The 19,643-nt window shown below is 35.8% G+C and overlaps 1 protein-coding gene across 1 annotated transcript in view; it reads left to right on the top strand.

Annotated features, from left to right (window-relative positions):
- Positions 1–19,643, top strand: part of RNGTT (RNA guanylyltransferase and 5'-phosphatase) — a 183,323-nt gene that overhangs the window by 83,695 nt on the left and 79,985 nt on the right. Inside the window, exon 12 of the mRNA XM_065731011.1 lies at positions 10,570–10,638. Within this exon, the coding sequence (XP_065587083.1) occupies positions 10,570–10,638 (69 nt within the window). The remainder of the gene's footprint in view (positions 1–10,569; positions 10,639–19,643) is intronic.

Genomic DNA, 19,643 nt, shown 5'->3' with positions numbered 1-19,643 from the left:
GGGGAAATGACTTCTGACAAAGCTCTCTACCCATGAATTGCTGGGAAATCTAGAAAGTGAACCTATTGCAGAAGATTTTTTCTTGCTGTTATTGATAATTGCAACGCCTATTTTCATGTAGATGACTGTCAGTACATAGTTTCTTGGTCTCCTAGCATTTTGTTGCTACATGAGCCATTAGTTAGGGGCATATGTACTTGAATTATGATTTCATTGATGCACAGGCAGGAGAGACAATCCTATAAATCTGATATTTCTTTATTAAGTCTGAGAAGAAAGTGAGTTTGAGGAAATAATACTGTAGATAGTTTTGTTTATTGTCTCCATCTGTGTTTGAGTTAGTTTTTGGTGGTTGGTTTGAAAGAAGCCTTCCAAGAGTCAGTATTTGGCTAACCAGACCCAGTTATCCAGTTGCATGTGGCTTATATTTCCCTGTAGCTCAGGTGAAACTGAGCAGGGTTGGCTGCCTTGTAGCAGATGGGGAATATGCAAGTTCCTATCCTTTTAGTCATGTCTTCTCTATTTTTATATATACTCAAATGCTGCGCCCAGTGAATCCATTAGTTCCAGTGGGGTTAGCAGCTGATTACAACAAGTGGCATGAGATAGATCCCCTATGCCCTTCCCCTGCCTTAAAGCATCCTATACGAAAAGGAGTTGGAAGTAACCAAAGCAGAAAAATCTCTATATGGAAGTGCCTTGAAGTCTCCTTCCTTCACCTTCCACAGCAGTTCAGCTTTCAGCCATCTTGGCAGTTCACCCATTTGGATTTTTCATTACGTCAGGCTGTGGGCAGCTAACTATCTTACCTGTCTTATGATGACCTGTGCTATCCTGCTGCCTTTACAAAGTGCTATAAGTGGAAGGCTCAAAGGCCAGTCCTCATGGCTGGTTGGCAGAGAGCCCAGCTGGCTTTTAAGTAGGTACTTGCTCAAAGCCCGGCAGCAGTGATGATACATGTCCCTTGTTGCAATGCATCTGGGCAGAACACAGAGTTCTTTAGAACACATTTTGGAAAAAAAAAAAAACAAAAAAAACCCCACAAAAAACCCCATCAAAAAAACCCCAAGAACTAAACACACACATTAAAAAACAGAACAAAACAAAAAAGCACTCAAAAATCCCATCCCAAAACCTTATAGCTTGAGAGGTAGAAAAAGAAAAGCAGTTGTAGAGTGTAACCTCCTTGGTGACTGTAGTCAGTGCTTAATGCAGCCTAAGTGAACAGTGTGTGCAGTAGACAGGAGTGTACCCACACCTTAAATCACTGTGTTCTGTTTGCCTTTATCACGTCTCCAGGCTTGTCTGAAAACACTGAGTCTAGGAGGATATAGATCTTTGGATACTGGGTCATTGAAGTAAGCAGGAGCTGCAGATTAGTCAGTATAGGGGCCTGGAGGATCTCCCCTATGAAGAAAGGCTAAGTGAACTGGGTCTGTTTAGCCTTGAGAAAAGAAGACTGAGAGGGGACCTGATCCAGGTTTATAAATATCTGAGGTGTGGGGGACAAATTGGCAAGGCCAGAGTCTTTTCAGCAGTGTGTGGAGACAGGACAAGGGGAAATGGACAGAAACTGCAGCACAGGAGGTTCCGCACGAATGTGTGCGAGAACTTCTTTACGGTGAGGGTGACGGAGCACTGGCACAGCTGCACAGGGGGGTTGTGGAGTCTCCTTCTCTGGAGATATTCAAGACCCGCCTGGACGCCTACCTGTGTGACCTGGTGTAGGGAACCTGCTTTGGCAGGGGGTTGGACTCGATTATCTCTTGAGGTCCCTCCCAACCCCTATGATTCTGTGATTCTATAGATACCAGTGTATCACTCCAGGAGCTGGTTAATCCTTCAGAGGACAGGCCTGTCAGTCATAACTTTGGTTCCTGGCAAAACTGTAGAAAAATTTCTTCTAGGAGTTACTGAAAAACACCTGGAATACTATGCAGTCATTGATCACAGCCAGCACAGGTTCAGAAGGTGAATGTGTAACAACTTAATGTCTTTTCATGACAGTCGTCTACATAGTTGACCAGGAGAAGGAAGCCAGTTGTGTTACCTCTTTGGATTCCAGTGAAGCTTTCAATACCGTTTCTCACAGTATCCTTCTGGATGGTATGTCCTGCATAATTAGGGTTTGAATTTTGGGTGATCCTGTGTAGAGCAAGGAGTTTGACTCAATGATCCTTGTGGTTTCCTTCCAACTTGGAATATTCTATGACTTTGTGAATATCATGACTGATACTTTAAAGGATAGCATACTGTATTCCATACAAGAATGTACTGAGGGTAATGACAGGCTATTGAGAGGAAGATGTGCGTATTCTTACAACAGAATTTTTTCTACTTGCAACAGAAATGTTGTTGCTGGAGATTGATCACATTGTGACATTCCTTTCGTCAAGCTCTGAAATGATAAAAGCTTACTTTACATGCTTGCTCTCTGGGTGACTAATGTCCTGTCTTTACCAGGTTCTTTTGTGCTGGATTCTTGTCTACTGCACTACAGATTATTAGCATAGCTCCCTTATGGAATTATTAAAATGTCTTCAGTGACCAGTTGTATCCACTGTGCTTTTGTTTGGACTCTTGGCTATTCCTCTATGTAACAGATGGCATTCGTTTAAACTGACAAGCTGTGGGATAGCCGAGCATTACTAATAAAACCTATCACATGTTAAACTTGACCTGACATTAATCAAGTTTTGAATGCTACAAATGATTCATGGGTAATAATTAGTCTCTTGATCATATTAGTGAACATCAGTCTCACATTGCTCCCATTATCTGCTTTCATTCTTATAGGGAACAAATCAATTGCAGTAATTAGGTGTTTTTAATGTCTTTTGAGCCAAAACGTTCTGTATGATTAACTTGGCAAAGAGGTTATTTTTAGTTTTTTAGTCTTGCAGCAGGATTGAATCAAGAGCTACTAGTAAATTAGCAAACTGAAAGGCTCCCAAAAAGTAGCATTTTATAAAAAATATGTTTTTATTAGTCTTACAAAATGAGAAAATTCCCATGTTTCTTTACAATCATCTGGTATAATTTTCATCATGTTTCAACTATTGCCATACATTACAGATCAAAATAGTTCAATTTTTTTTTGAATGGATGAACCTTTGGAGTTTACTTTTAATTATTCCTGTTCAGTACAAAGTTCTTGGTTAACATAAATTGTTTTAAACACAATTTTATATGGTCTCTCTCTCTATATATATATGCAGCTTTTCTCTTTTTAGAACTTGAATTAATGTCTTGAGAGAATTGACAGCATGAGAACTAGAATTTGAGCTTTAAGCATAATTTTTGTTAAAGGATTTCCATATAATTTGTGTAATATGCTGATTTTATGGCCAAGGAGCATGAAATTTCCTTTTAAGTAAGTAATGAGCAACTGAATTGTTCATTCTTATGATCCTTTTGCAGTTAGGGTGAAGTAGATAACGTTACTGGTTTAATAGAATTGAAGCAGTTATTTTTCAATATTCTTTGTTTAATTGAAGAGTGTATACAACTTATTTAGATAATTGTTTTGTAGGGATTTAAGCTTTTCAGGGAGTTGGTATTTTTTTTGGATCCTACACTTCCGTTTTGCCTGTTTTGGACTAATAGCATGAGCTAAGAAATAGTTTGTAACTTGATTTTTTGGAATATTAGTGTAAGAATGATCTGTGTTTTTTTTTTGTTGTTTTTTTTTTTTTTTTTTTTTTTACTATCAATTAACATTCTGCATTTCCTTTCTTGCATTCCTATTTCTGGTTTCCTAGAAAACCAAAATTCAAAATTTCTAAGGTAAGCAAATTCGATGAATGATTGAGAAATTGGGTGTTTCCCTTCTGTAAAAATACTTATCAATTAATACATCACTGCACAGTTAATAGAATACTGTTCTAACCTTAAGTAGCATATCGTATTTTGATTTGGTTATGAGAATGATGAGGGATGAACGAGGTCATGTTAACCTGATTGAAAACCCACTCCTGAACGTTTCCATATGCAATTTAGAGGAAAGCATGAAATCATACACATGCGGTACTACTGAAGCTTGCATCAGTTGACTATGTTTTGAGGGTTTCCCAATTGCTTGGAAGGAACCTGTAAGAGTCAAGCAGCCTGATGCAGTGAGCCATCAATTGATGCAATACTTTCTCTGGCGAGTGCTGATGCATTCATAGTTGTTCTTGAAAGGAGGCTTCCAATAGGAAAATAGAGTGCACTTTTTTTCTTGCTAATATGGCTCTTATGGAATATCCTTTGTAGTGTAGCTGAATGATTTAAGTTGATTAGGGGAAACATGGTAACCGTGTTAAGAGGAGAAGGTATTTGAAGAGGTATGTCTGCATCCTTGTGAAATGTTTGACAAGTGTCCTTGGTTTCTTTGCACAAAGGAACACCTGAGTGGTGACTTGGTCACACTCTAAGTACCTGCAGAGGAGCTAGGAAGGAAAGTTGAAGCAAGAAAAAATACTGCTGAGAAATTTTTTTAGTAGTAGTATTAGGAGCAACTTAACAGAAGTTGTTCTCTATCTCAGCATGCTGTAACTCGAGACTGAAAAGTTTTGAAAAGATTACTTGTGACTTGAGCCATATCACTTGAAAAGTCACATTAATATGCATGAGAGGAAAGGGTTTCACCTCCTCCTCCTCATAGCTGTTTGCAAGTTGGTCTGAATTGATGATCTAGGCTATGTCTTCTTAGGGATGGGGGTGGGGAGGGAAGCATTGCCAGAGGTATGTCTTTGACCCTTCCCATCTCTCTGTCAGTTTGTACTGTATTTCTTTGGGTCAGCTGTTTCACTTGAAATCCTAAAATTAGGTGTTGGGGAATGGTATACCAAGTAAAGAAAATACGTAGCCTGAGGTTTTTATTTATTTATTTCAGAAAATATATGCTCCCTTTAACTCCCAAAGCTGTACACACCTCTGAGTCATTAAAGACCAATTGGAAAACTTTGTCATTTAATTGCAGAAATTTCAGTGCCAGCAGATGTTGACTTTGTCAAAGAACCAAAATCAAAGCTTCTCTTAATGCTTCATTTTGAGTTCTAATTCTCTTAAAATAGGAAGTAGATATTTATTTTTTATTTTTTATTTCTTTTATATGAATAATGTTTGAAATTGAATTTTATTTTAAATAACATACTGAATTACCCCTGTCCCATTGCAGTATATAGGTACTTGCTGTAATGTTAGAAATCTGGAGTTTATAATGTAGATAATTGAAATCATGGCTCCATCATTATGTAGTTATATTGACTTATTTTGTTGGGGTGACTCTGAGCAACTATTTCTTGTGGTTTTAATTTATACTGAATTTGTCATATAACATATTCCATATAATTTCTGATGTTCAAAGTCGGGATTTATGAAATGTACAGTAGGTTATTCTCGATACATTTGTCTTTTGCAGAACAAGGAGGATTCAGATTTCCATCCTATTTTTTAAGCCCAGTTGTTTTCTTAAGCAAGTTTTCAGTATTTTCATTGTGCTTTATTTTTCAGTTAAGCCCAGGAAGGCTACCCTCTAGAAATGGTGATTTTATTGTACAGATCTTTAACTGAATTTGTGATTCAGAGATTCCTTCTTCAGCTTTAATGTGGTAATGGACATAAAATGTATTTATCTTATGAGTTAGCAATATATATATACTTAGAGGCAAACATGCATTTCATTAATTCACATATGTTCATCTGTTTTATTGAATGTTGTTAAATGAATACATCTGGAAACATTTTTGGATGTAGGACTTTCTGGGATGACTTATATTCATCGAATACCAGTGTTTAAGTAATTAATAATTATTTTGAACTTGGAAAATTGAAGCCTCATTAGAGAGTGTTCTAGGATTATACTTTTGAGGGCTACTGAGAAAACTGCCATTTAAAAAAGAGTAGATAGATCAGAAAATGGCAAGCAAAGTTGGAAACAAATGTAAAATAAACCAGAAACAATACCCACATTTATAAGCAGAGTGGTCCATCTCTTCTTGAGGACAGGATAATTGTTTCCTTTCAGATAAGGTGCTAGTAACAATGGAGTATTTTCTGAAGTCTGTATAATATGTTTGAAACAAATCTGCAGTGTCTTTACAGACATTTACTATTTATGAACCCTTGTCTGTAAAAGCTGACAGTTCTTGGGATGTGCCAATTATTTTGTAGTCTCTTGCTGAAGGCTGTAATCATCAGATGAAGAGCTCGTCCTTTGAGTTGGGCTGAACCTTGCCTCAGTTAAGATGTTGCCTGTGGGAAGCAAGACGTGACTTGAAGGCATTTTAAATTCTAGTTATCTGACAATTCAATTGATAGTTTATTTGTGTCTAAGTCTTTGGAATGAGTTGCATTCTCTTTCCCAGCCTTCCCAATGGAGTGAGCAGGTAGATGACCAACAGCTTGCAAGTGGCTGTGAGAGACTGTGTCAGGGCAGGTGTGCTGAACTGCTGTAGCTTGACTGAAAATTGAATGAAGCAAAGAGCAGCTCTGAAATTGAAAAAGCATGTAAATCAGCATGTATTTGTCTTGTATTATAAAATCCAAAGCGACTCTTTTCTGCATCACCAAGTATTTCACTAGGTGAATAAGCTGTATCAGTTTTGAGTCAGAAACACAGACAGGATTGTTCATGTTTCTATTATGTGACATAGTAGATCTGTAATAATTGTGCGCAAGGACCTGAGGCAGATTGCATTGTAGGAAGTCAATACGACTTAGCAGAAATGTTGATATCATAAAATCATTGAATGTCTTAGGCTGGAGGGGACCTTAAAGAACACCTAGTTCCAACCCCCTGTCATGGGCAGGGCTGCCACCCACCATCTCAGGCTGCCCAGGGCCCCATCCAGCCTGGCTTTGGAGCACCTCCAGGGATGGGGAATCCACCTCTATGCACAGCCTATGTCAGTGCCTCATCACCCTCTAAGTAAAACACTTCCTCCTAACATCTAACCTAAATTTCCCCTCTTTAATTTTAAGCCATTTCTCTTTGTCCTATCACTACCAGACCATGTAAAAAAGTTGACACCCCTCCTGCTTGTAATCTCCCTTTAAGTGCTGGAAGGCTGCAGTGACGTCTCACTGGAGCCTTCTTTTCTCCAAACTAAGCAAACCCAACTCAGTCAACCTTTCTTCATGAGAGAGATGCTCTGGGCCTTTGAACATCTTCATGACTCTCCTCTGGACCTACTCCAGCAGCTCCTCATCCTTCTTGTTCTGTGGACCACAGGCCTGAATACAGTGTACTGTTTTGGAATCTGCAGAACTCTCAGTATGTTGAGTTGCCATGAGATTTTTTTTGTAGGGGAAGGAAAATGCACAGTACTTATTGAACATATAAATAAAGTTACATCTGGAAACTCCTAAGAAATATGTGGCTTGTCTTAGAATTACACCAACCTTAATAAAAAAAAAAGAAAATGCCAAGACTATGTGGAATCTATTCACACATTTTTTTCTCCTCTTCCTGCTAGAGGAGCCAAGTGATTTCTTAATTGGTATTTGCAGAGAGATCTCTAAAGTGTGATTCTTTGGTTATCCACTCAAGAAATTCTGCAGACTGGATCAGCGATTTAGCAAAATCAGCATCACCCATTGTTAGCACTGCTTTTGATGACATACAGCTGCTCCTGACCTTTAGGTTAAAGAGCAAAGAGAAATTCTTTTACTCATCATAAAGCTCTAGTCATTTCATGGGATTATACCATTCTTTTTATTAGATGGCTGTCATTAGATATAGCAATTATTTCTAGCTGGATTCAGTTTTAAATAATAAACTGTAAGATGAATAAATGGTTCATTAGCATGTTCACTATAAAGCATGAAGCTGCAAGAAGTGAACAAAGAGTTTCACAGGTGGAAATATGTGTCACGAGGCCGTGAGGAATAGCATACCAGAGGAATTAGCTTGCATGCACCATTTACCCATCTTTTATAAAATGCCACTGAGATGTATTGCATTTTATCTGATCCCTGGCAGTAATCCCAGTCAGGCAGGTGTGCCATTTATCACGGTGCTGATTAAAGACTGTTCTGTTCAACTTTAATTAGTAATTTTAATATGTGTGGAAAATTGTACATCATTTTGTATATATAAACTGAGATAACTGCATTTTAAGTTCATAAATATGAAAGCCTTTTACCAATTACATTTCTGGTGTCAAAAATATTTGCTTATATGTCATGCTTTCCTTCTCTGCTCATTATCCTGTAATTTTAAACTTTCTGCAATATTCAGTAGATACGAGTTCTCCTATTCATAGATGACCTCTAGAAAGTTTAATTCTGAAGAAAAAGTATATGGGAAGAAGCTGAGAGAAAATTTCTGTCCCCTTGTTCCCAATTCTTTTTAATAAAAAATTGTTTCTAGAATCCTGTAATACAAATACCTGAAACTGACCTAATGAGAATGGACTCAGAGTAGTCAGGAGCACAAAGAGCTTTAATTACCTGTTCTGGTTTTAAAATCCTTTTGTCTTTGATGACTAATTGGCATTTCAGAAAAGATACATTATTAAGATTACTGAGATTACAGTAATTATTAAGATTACACTGCACAATGAAGAGGATGAGTTCAGTTCCTGAAACTGGATGTCAAGTTGATAAAAAGGAATCCCTTGTGTTTTGTAATTCTGTTGGAGTGTTGAATGAAAAAGAAGTATGGAGTGTAATTCTGAAATGTTAAATACAGTGGTTTTTTTCCTATTTTTCTTTTTTTTTTTTTAGAATCACATTTTTCACCCCTTTTGTGAACTTGCAAATTTCAGATAGACCAGAGCAGAGAGAGCTGCAGTTGGTTATAGTAATTCTATACCTTACATTGCTGCAAACTCTAAATGAAAAAGTGTTTCTGTGTTCTAAAGTTGTGTTTTGGGAACGACTAAATGATACATTTTCATGTAAGCTCTGACACCACAGTAACCATTTCCTCAAATTATAGTTCCTTTAAGAAATTATTAACAAAAAGAGAGATGAAGGGGTTATCTTTGCTGCTTTGATTAATAACCTTTAATAAACTGGGTAGAAATGTACCTAATAAAATATACTAGTCGCTAATTTTAAATTTTTATTTTATTTTCAGTGATTTTTTTTTAATTATTTGGAGAAAGGGTTTTTTTGGTGCTTGAATTTAATGAAATTTTTACCATATGTCTTTTTAAATGTCAAGTATATTCCTATTTCAGGCTTCCCATGGGCTGTTAAATTTTGGAACTGTACTCTAACACTCAGCAACATCAAAAAATATCCCCAGAAGTCTTAAATGATTTAGTTTTTAAATTGTGCTTTTTAAAATTTCGCAGGAGCATTTGTTTAAATATTTTCCAATGTATTGTGCTGAAGCAAAGATTAACGAGTTTGTGAAAGATTTGAGTGGTTTTTTTTTTTTTTTTTGTTCTTTTGTATGAACAGTGGATAATTTATTCAACTGTGAACCTCGGTTGTAAATTTCAAATGATAATGGATTGAGATGTGCTACAACTACGGATTCCAAATCTCTTTTTTGTACACTGAGAACCATTGTTTCATGGGAAGACTTCGTACTCAGAGAAAGTATTTTAAATCACTTTATCACTTTGGAGTACTCTCAGTTTCTCAGTTACACTGTATTTAAAAGTTCCATGGTGAAAGCTGTACTTGTTTATGAGGTTACAGGCACAGGCATGCCAGTAACAATATGGGCAAGGAAAAAGTAAATAGTTTACAAACAGATCAGTTACTCTGTACAAATAGCTTCAGGTTTTAAATGAAATAACATGTTATATTGTTACTTTAAATATTTAAAAAGTATACGACCATTACTCTTCTGATTTGTTAAATGTTTAACTGCGCTGTGTTGATTTTTGCAACCCGCAGTAAGACACAAATGCTATTTCTTGACTCCTTTCATATTTTTGCCCTTTTCTGAGGGCAGAGGTTGTTACTTAATTTGAATAAGTCAGTCAGTGGCTCTTTGACTGTAAAAGGCAATGATACAAAGCTAACAATCTAGGCCAAAATGTTGCTTTTAAAACTGCTTGTGCTTGTCAGATGTCTGTATTTGCAATGTCTCATGACAGTGTGGTAAATTACGTGTCAGAGTTTATCAATCATTACTAAAAGCACCTGGAACTTAGACAAATCCTTCATCTGTATAATAAAACAAAAAGTAGTAACTGTATTACAGTGGTTGTCCTTATTTTTGCTATTCCCTCTTGATTGTAGCACTCACTGGTTACTTAATTTTCCTTATGCAGATCATAATTTAACATGGGAGCGTATGATCCATTTTCTTAACCTTTGGCTAGGTAGTTTCATTAGTTTGCATAGGTAAGTGTTTTTTTGCTATGGTGAATGCATCTCAAGGAACCTCCATATGGAATTCAGAATCATTCAGAATTTAAAATGTAACATGGGAAATCCACGTTAATTCAGATGATTGTTTTGTGGTAATGCCATTCTGTTACTGGTTTATGCCACAGTTGAGCAGTCTGCCAAACAAGAATTTAGGAAAATGCCATGAAATAATCTACTTTCATGTGGAATACTGTGAGATTTTTTTTTTTTCTGGAAAATTGAAAAAAATTTTTTTCTTCTATTCCCTAGCTCCTGGAAGGAAGCTTTGCTAGAGAAGTTAGCCATGAAGTTGATGGATTGATATTTCAGCCTACAGGAGTAAGTAGTGCAATAACTGATTTTTCTCCCCTGTACCCCAAAGGAAGTTCTCACCCTCCCTCCCCTTTCATCCTCCCATCTACAGCATAATCTTTATTTTGATTGGGACAACTTTTTGAAGTTGGTTCTATTTTTTTCAGTTCCTCAGACTACTTAAGTAATTCACCTGATTGCACTTCGAGCTGTAGTATGTGTGACTGTTAATTCATAGATAAATTCATGTCAATAATTTTCAGAAATCTCAAATGTTTTATGTGCTTCTAATATGATATGCTACTAGATGAAGGATATATATATATTTTTCATGACCCATTGATTTGAGCTCTTGCATTATTTTTCTTAAGGATGTTTCACACATTGAAATTTTAGTAAAAGGTTTAGGCAGTATAAAGATATGTAACTGTAGTGGGAGGAAGTCATCAGAAGTACTACAGACATCCAGAAACAACAATGTAAAAAGGTAGTTCTCAAGCAGGAAAACTGGGTTTAAGGGAATTCATTAGCAGGGCCTCTTCCAACCTACTCCTGCTGCTGTTGATTGGGGTACAGTGTCACACTGCAGTGTGTACTTTCTGTTGGTATAGACTGTGATTGTAACATCATCCACATCGACTTCTTTTCTTAGCTTGCAAAACAAGGAATGGATTTTGACTACTGGCAATCTGACAGATAACTCTACCCATAATATTATTCACAGAAAATACTTCTGTTTAGTTTTCTAGATAAAACTTTTTCTTACAAACTTCACATATTGCTAATCTCAGCAAGGGTGATGACACTCTCATCTGGAAATAAGATTAAACTCTGTATTGCAAGTTCTGCATCAACTAACCACAAAACAACTAGAAAAGTAGACCACAAACTTTTTCTCTTTTTATATATAGCTGTTTCAAATTCAAAGCCAAGCTGGTAGGATAAAGAAAATTAATACTTCCATAGGAAATCCTGATGATGTCTTAGAATACTGTTAAAACCTGAAGCAATTGTAAAGGCTTCTCAGAACCAGTTTTCTGAGTATTGGAGGTTAAGCTTTAAAGTTTTACTGTAGTTAAATTTGAAATGATATTTTCTACTTGAAATGAAATTACAGAAGAATGTGTATTTTTTATCCTTATTGCTGCAATAAAGCAATATCTGATATGTTTTGTGTTTCTAGAACTTGTTTTCTGATTTACCATACTGAGAAATTTATAACCCAATAAAACAACAATTTTCTCGCATAATCACTTGTAAAGGTTTTTCATTTTTAGAATATGGGTTATATTTCTTCAGTCCAATTTAATGGTCAAATTTCAGCATTATTTCAGGTTTTGTGAAATGTAAGTTCATTGAATCTGTTATTAAAGAGGTTTTCCTAGATAGAGCAATGCACAGTTTTCTCAGTGGTTTTTGTAGCTGAGAAAATGCAAATAATATGTTCAGTGTAAAAGAAATTATTGTATACCTGTTGTAAAATAAGTGTTAAAACTGATTAATTGGAAATTATTAAGTTGATAATAGATAACTGATACTTGCTTTTAAATTTTGTCTTCATTGATAACTGGGATTATTTAGCCTGGAGAAGAGGAGGCTCAAGGGAGGCCTTATTGCTCTCTACAGATACCTGAAGGGAAATTATGATGAGGTGGGGATTGGCCTCTTCTCCTGTGTGAATAGGACTTGAGGGAATGGCCTTGGGTTGTGCCGGGGGAGATTCAGGTTGGACATTGAAAAAAACCAAACTTCTCCAAAAGAGCAGTGAGACACTGGAATGTTGTGCTCAGGGAGGTGGTGGGAGTCACTATCCCTGGAGGTGTTCAAGAAACATTTACATTTAGTGGGAAATATTGGTGGTAGGGGGATGGTTGGACTGGATGATCTGGGAGGACTTTTCCAACCTTGGTAATTCTGTGACTCTATGTGATAGGAAATACAATAGGCAGCAACATGAGGACAACAATATAGTAACACATAAATGATCCCTTGATAATAATGATTGAAATTCTTTGTCTTTTTGCACTATAGTTGCAGTTGTGTGATGTATTATATCACTTTTCAGTGAAAGACATCTATTGTTGAGTGAGGTAGAGGCCTGAATTTTGATCATGATGAGGCTTAGAGACCTTGATAAAAAAAACAGTTTGCCTCAAGTGAAGGGACCATGGCATATCCACTGGAAGATAGGGAAGTTTAGGGAATGTCTTATGAGAGCTCCTGAAATCTCATGTGTGTTTTGAAGAAGTAGAATTTAAAAGTCAATGTGAATCACAAGATTGCAAAGGCAGCAGAGGATGGAAAGTGGCCATTTAGAGACAGGAAAATTTGATGGGAAAAATACTTTCCATTCCTTTAGTACTTAAAAGAGAGTACAGAAATTAACTCATTATTTAATATAAAGAATGTGGATCTTATTTTTTTTTCTGCTTGGAAGTCTTTTTGATGTTCAGTCAGAGAACCTTTTCTTCATCTCTGGTCTTAAACGCTGTTTTCCAGACTGGAGAATATGGATATATTCCCCACTAGCATAGGCAACACTGGTATCGGGGGTAGAAACGGAGAAAAATTGTGTGATGTTTTGGTTTAATTATGTCTTATGATAAGAATCAGTATACCTGAAATGATTTCTGAATAGGAGTGATTTCTGCAGCCTGTAAGAAGTCTGGGTTTGATGAGATTTGTCATCAAAATGCTTGTGAATTAGTTCAGTTTTGAGAAATCATCATGTTTGGATGAAAAGAGATTTGTGAAAAGATTTTACGACCAAATTTATGGTTTCAGTTTGCTATAATATAATTTGTTTTCTTCTGTTAGTCTTTCTGTGTAAACTCATTATAAACAGTGAGCTTCTCGTATTGAAGCAGAAATTTCTTTTGTGTTGTGACAGGTGATGGTAGAAACAGCATTAAGGAGTAAAGAGGTCATTTTCTGTCTGCAGTTTAGTTTGTTTTGCATGATTATACTAGCAGTGCAGTTTTTTTTCCTAGTTAATTCACCACCAGAGTTGTTATTTATGTTGTTTGTGACCCAAGGTAGGAGAAGGGCTTTAGTTTCAGAATGGCAATTATAAGACAGTTACTGAGGCCTCCTGTCTTCTTCACAGCTTTCACAGATCACGAGAAGAGTATGTTTAATGGAAGTGATGGAGATTTTCTTTCTAGTTTATTATTTAAGAATGCTTTGTAGGTGATTTGATGTGATGTGTGTTTCACAGTAAATCCCAATCGCCCCTGTCATGCCAATCATTCTCTAACAACTCCATGATGAAAGACAAATATAAGACAACGTTTTCTTACTATTGTTTCTCTTCTTCCCTTTGTACTCTTCTTCCTTTCCTCTGTTTCCTTTCCATGCATGTTCTTTATCCAGTAGCCTGTCTTCCACATTTCTTTTCATTTCCCTTTCATATCATTACTTCATAATATTCCTTTTCCTTGCATCATTTTCAATTTATTTAAGATGCTCCTGATATAACTCCTGTACGGTTAAGTCAGCTCCATTCCATTTGATCAGCTTTCTGATCCCTCTACGTGTAACAGGTTGGCAGAGCAGGGACCGAAGCTAAGGGCTAATTAGGAGGAGTGAAACAGGCCAGCAAGAAACTTCTTGGACAGGTATGTTGCCCAATGATTGTGACCTAGACAATGAGCAGATCCATTTGCAAGCAAAAAACAAACAATTTATAGAACAGTTCAGAATTTGTGAGTAAGTTTGGAAGCCTTCAACCACTGTTTTTGAAAGGTTGTTTCAAAACAGCAATCAAGAACATGCACATGTTTTAGAAAGCTTGTAATTTGCCAACCTGTGTGGTTTTATTGGAAATCTCAAAAATTGGCTCTTATCTGTAGATGGCAAAATCAGCTCTTACCTTTGCCCACTCATCAGTGAAATTACTTCTGTTATCTGCCTTATAAATCATACTTTCACCCAGATATCTGCCTGCAACTATCTAATTTTTCTGCTAGCAATCTCTTATTAACTTTATTTTGCTGTCTAGAACTACTACTTTTCCTTGCTTGGGAAGAGGATGTAGGAATTATTTTATAAGTTCAGCTGCCTAAAAGAAGGCTACGTGGCCATCAGTTAGGAAGGTCTGAAGGAGCTGAGGAACTGTAGAGAGCTCGTATCAGTGTCATTTTCATCCTGAGCTCACTGTTTTGTCTTGGTCTTATTTCCATTTGATACTTCTCTGTGTTCTTATTATGGACAAGGGATGAAGTCCAGTTATGTGGGTTCACAGTGATTCCAATGAAGGAAGTAAGACAGCTGCTGAACTCTATTTTAAGATTATTTTAAAGAATGGCTGAATTTATTTAACTCATAACTCTCAATATTGAATAGTACAAAAAGCTTAGCCTTGAAAATTAAAGGAGGATCATGAACAGATTTTTATTACTGGCTAACTTTGCATGATTTTTTAGTGCATCTTCCTTGCTTTCCCTTGCCAGACTTAATAGTGGTCTGAAGTGGTTGGTTGCCTATTAATTATTTGTCCTATTGTTATTGTATAGTAGCTGTTATTCTTTTCTGTCCTTATAAAAGTTTACTGAGACACCTCTGAAGCTAACATTAAATGAACTATCTATGAAAGACACCACCAAATTAAATACCTCTTAAAATACATGTTTTGTTTCATTAAGCAATAACAGGTTCTCCTAAATAATCCTACATAATTGGTGAGCCTTTCCTTCCACAATATATGTTTTTTTGAACCCTCTGCAAATTTTTAAATGTATACCAGGTCAGTTGTTGGCCTGTATTTGAAAATTACACGTCACGTCTACAAGAGACAGGGCATCAATTAATGTAAAATATTTCTACTGCAGTAGCAAGTAATGGCTTCAGGTAGACCCATGTGTCATCTTGGTGTAGCAATACTGGTATATAAAGACTTAAAAATAGCCTTTTTTTTTTTTTTTTTTTTTTTGCTTCTAACAGATATACAAGTTTCTGGATTTAGCTTTCTAATTTTGTAGTAATTCCTTAATGTAGGTCCTAAGATTGCCTGATTTTTATTTTCGTAGAGTTTGCAGCATAGACAAAGAAAAATCAGTCAAGAATAATCTTGATCAGTCTTTGTGCTGGACCGTATTACTAAAAACTTTATCTTTAGAATATCTCATTACTAAATGTGATTTCCTCTGTAAGAGGAATGTTCATGACTGAATCTATTACTAGTCAATGGTTGTTGTCATGTCAGCGTGCACTTTTTGTGCTGCTGCAGGTTTTCCTTTCACAGAGAATTTGCTGTCAATCTCCTGAAATGCCACTGAGCTTTACAACTCTTTTCTGCCTATGAACAGTTGTTATACTCAATTTCCATGGCAATGTTCATTGCAGTTTGTCTCCTAAATTGCTAGTCATATCTCAAATATACCATCCTATCATATGCTTTATGAATGTACTAAAATATATTGGCAATACACTATATTTCTTTGAGCTTTTTTTCTGTGACTATACAAGAAATATTTTTGTACCACTTCAGTTCTGCTTTGCTCTTGAAGGGATTTGTTTAATACCATTTTTTTTAATTAAAAAATTAGAAAACTAGAAAAAGTAGAAAATTAAGGAAAAGTGGCAGTGGAAATGCTAACTTAAGAGTAATGAGTAGCACCTACTGAAACTAATTAAGCCTCATTTAATGGAATTGTTAGAATTCTAGATAAAAGTGCTATGATTTCCAAACACAGTGAACTTTCATGATTTCCTGAGGTAATTAACTCCTCAAGAAATCTGATAATTTCTTACTGATGCAAACTTGTAGCATCCACACTTGCCAAGACATGATCAGAGAGGGGCAGCTACTGAGTCATTTCTAGTTCTGAATATAGTAAGAAAATGACATCGCAAAGTTTTCTGTGCTTAAATTTCTTCTGTTGGTTTGCTGGTACATTTAGAGATGCAAATATATCTGATTAATTGTCAGTGACTGAAGTCTGATTAACTAAGGAAAGCGTTAATTCTAATTGATGTTATCTTGTTTGCTTAAGACCTGTGCCTCCTGATGATCTCTGATTTCTCCAGCAATTAATCACATTAGGGGATAGCAAAACAGGTTTTTGAACTTCTGTTGTGCACTTTAACTACTGTGACTGACAATGGCATTATGCAGGAAAGATCTACTTGTTAATTTTTTATGTTACATGTACTGGTCAATGGACTTCCAAAATGCTACAAATATAATGATGCCTGTATGTATCATTTGAGAGTCTGTCTTAAATATGCTTTTTCTGGTTATTGCTAGATGCTGGGAAGGGAAAAATGTATTTTGTTAGGATAAGTAGAATATATACGTGCAAAGGCTTTCGAATATTATTTTTTGCATAGCTTCTCTGTCAAGCTCAAGGAGCTTGTTGTGTGCACTTGCTTCATACTCCCCACTGTTTCAGGTTGCACATTTTCTGGATACAAGAAATAAACATCAGGTGTATGTACTATAAACAAGATGCTTAGGTGAGAATACGAAAGCAATTATTCACCCTTTGTGAAACATACCTGCTTTTAAGAGAATAAGCCTGTATTACACAAATTATGTTTTCTTCTTGCAGTGTGGATCAGTTTTGAAAAACAGAACTCAATTTTATGACCAGAAAGGGAAGCCTAGGAAAAAACCTGCTTTGAATCAGTGAGAATTCTTTACTAAATTGTCTTAGAAGTTAGTTGTACTCTTGATCCTTGACATAGGCAGCTGTTAATGAAGTGACTGGTTGTCTCCATGGCAGTGCTCCTACTCATCGTGAATCTTACAGAATCTTATCATTGCTGTGAACTTGATAGAGTACTAATGACTTGCAAACTGGAATTCACAGTGTAAAGTGTTTTAGCAACAGTCTCTTTTCTTCATATACTTGAATAGCCATCAACCAATTGAGTACCTCATGTACAATTCATCTAAGCTCTTTTACTCCAACTGTAACAATTTTAGGAAAATATCTGAAAGAACTGTGTTGCAGTTGTTTTCTCTCTCGACTTTCTCCTGTGCATGCTAGAACAAGACAGCTAACAGGCTTCTTATGTTTAGATGAAGATCTTTAATAAAATATTCTTATTTTTTCTTAGCTGGGACATAGCAATGAAGTGAAAATAGTGCTTTGTATCTGTCTAAGGTAGAGTATTTAGGTAGATCTCCATCTTGCTGTTTTTAGAGTGGACAGTATCCTAATACATCAGGAAAATTAGGTATAAGCCTGAGATTTGGGCAAGCAGGGTTGTTTTCAGAGAAGCTGTGACACATTTTGGTATCTGGATGGTCAAAGTGCTTAATGATGCAGTCTTCAAAAAGTAGAATGATATATTTTGCATTGCTCTCATTCTTAATTTGAAATTCTCCCTGTTCTTATAAATAGTAAATTTGAAAATGGACAATGAGTATCCAAAATGAGAAACTGAATTTTTGCAGTTTTTGAAATACGTCTTTTAGGTTCTAATGTACTACCAGATAAATCTTGGAATGTTGCTGTGTGTATTTGATAACGTATTTAGATTACGTACTGTGTGCAGAACATGCTATGCTCCTCACAGCTCGCAGAATGCTCTGCAAAGCTCAGAGATATCTGCTCTATCATCCTCAGTATTGAGGAGGTACAACAGAACAGTTTTGTGATAATTTCATCTCATTTTGGCTTCTAATATTTTTAATGTCCTTTGTAGTCCCATTTATCATCTGTTTTAGTCTTTTATCTTTCTGAAATAATAAAAAGACTAAATAAAAGACATTTAAGTCTACAGCTTAATATGAAAGCTGTCAGTTGTTTTTTAAGAAAATTTCAATCAGTCTACCACTGAATTATTTAGATGTGATTGTATCATGCAGGTTATGCTCTTCTAAGTGTAGAGCTGGAAGGGAACTGCTGAGCTTCATGCCATAACTGTACAAGTCAGGTATACAAAGCCAATGAAGGCAACTTCCATAATTACTGCAGATAAGCATATTGTCTTCTTTTCTTTTAATACTGGCAGTTAAGTTTCTGAAAAGAAATTGTCTTCTTCTCCATGTACTGTAGAAGCTTTCCACAAAGACAGAGGAATGTACAGCTTCAGTCTATTTGTTGGTTTATTGTGAAAGGGCAGAAGTCTTAGCTGGAAGTATCCTGGACTTCAGAAATGCAGATTTTCTGCATTCTTTGAATTCCCCATTAAAAGAAGCAATTAATACACTTGCAAGATGCTATTTGGAAGTTTTGACAAGTTTGAACTGACAAATAGTAGTTTGTTTGTTTCCAAACAGTGATCACTGGAAGTCCCAAGAAGATCCAACCACTGAAACAAAACATGCATTTTATGCAAAACGGGACTCTCCAGAGAGAACTATTTACTTGTGAGAGCAATTAAAATATGTGTCTTAGGGATTTGTCAGACTGTAAATTGATGTTGCCATTATTAAATGAAAACATGGCTTCTGCTAGCGATGAAGGAAAAAACAACAGGAGAGTAAAAGATAATCCAATGTAGTTTTGGAAATTTCTCATTGTTAATTGTAAATTTATCACAGGATACAGTGGTCATAGGATGGGCTCAGAATAGGCAAGAAAGATCTACTAAGTACGAGAGTTTCAGGTTTGTTCCTTTTGTATCTTGGTATTTAAAATGTAAAACTCAAAATTTCTATCCAAATACATTTTAAAAGATGTGTCTGCATTTTATGATAAGCAAGGGGGGGAAAATAGAAAGTTTACTTGAAGAGAAGTGGCAGATGCCAGTTTTTGCTAGTTTTATGCAATATGTTCCTATGCAGTAGTCTTAGCAGCTGAATTAGCTGCAAGCTAATCATTTTCTATGTAATTTTTCAGATGAAAGATGCTGTTACATTTTTTTCATATTTTCAGAAACTTAAATAATACAGTTGTGATGCTTTCCTTATTCTAAGAGATTTTGATTTAAACTTTACATTTCACTGAAATGTTTGAACCCAAAAGTAACATGACTCTATTTCTCATAATTTGTAGATGCAGACCAGAACAAGCAGGTAGACTATTTTTGTGAATATCTGTTCACATTTTAAGACTTCTGCAAGATAGGCTACATTTTCT

This window comes from Cyrtonyx montezumae, unplaced genomic scaffold (assembly GCF_038088225.1).
Source record: "Cyrtonyx montezumae isolate F1298 unplaced genomic scaffold, pur_monq_1.0 scaffold_13, whole genome shotgun sequence".
Taxonomy (NCBI): Eukaryota; Metazoa; Chordata; class Aves; order Galliformes; family Odontophoridae; genus Cyrtonyx; species Cyrtonyx montezumae.
This window is presented reverse-complemented; position numbering and strand designations above follow the sequence as displayed.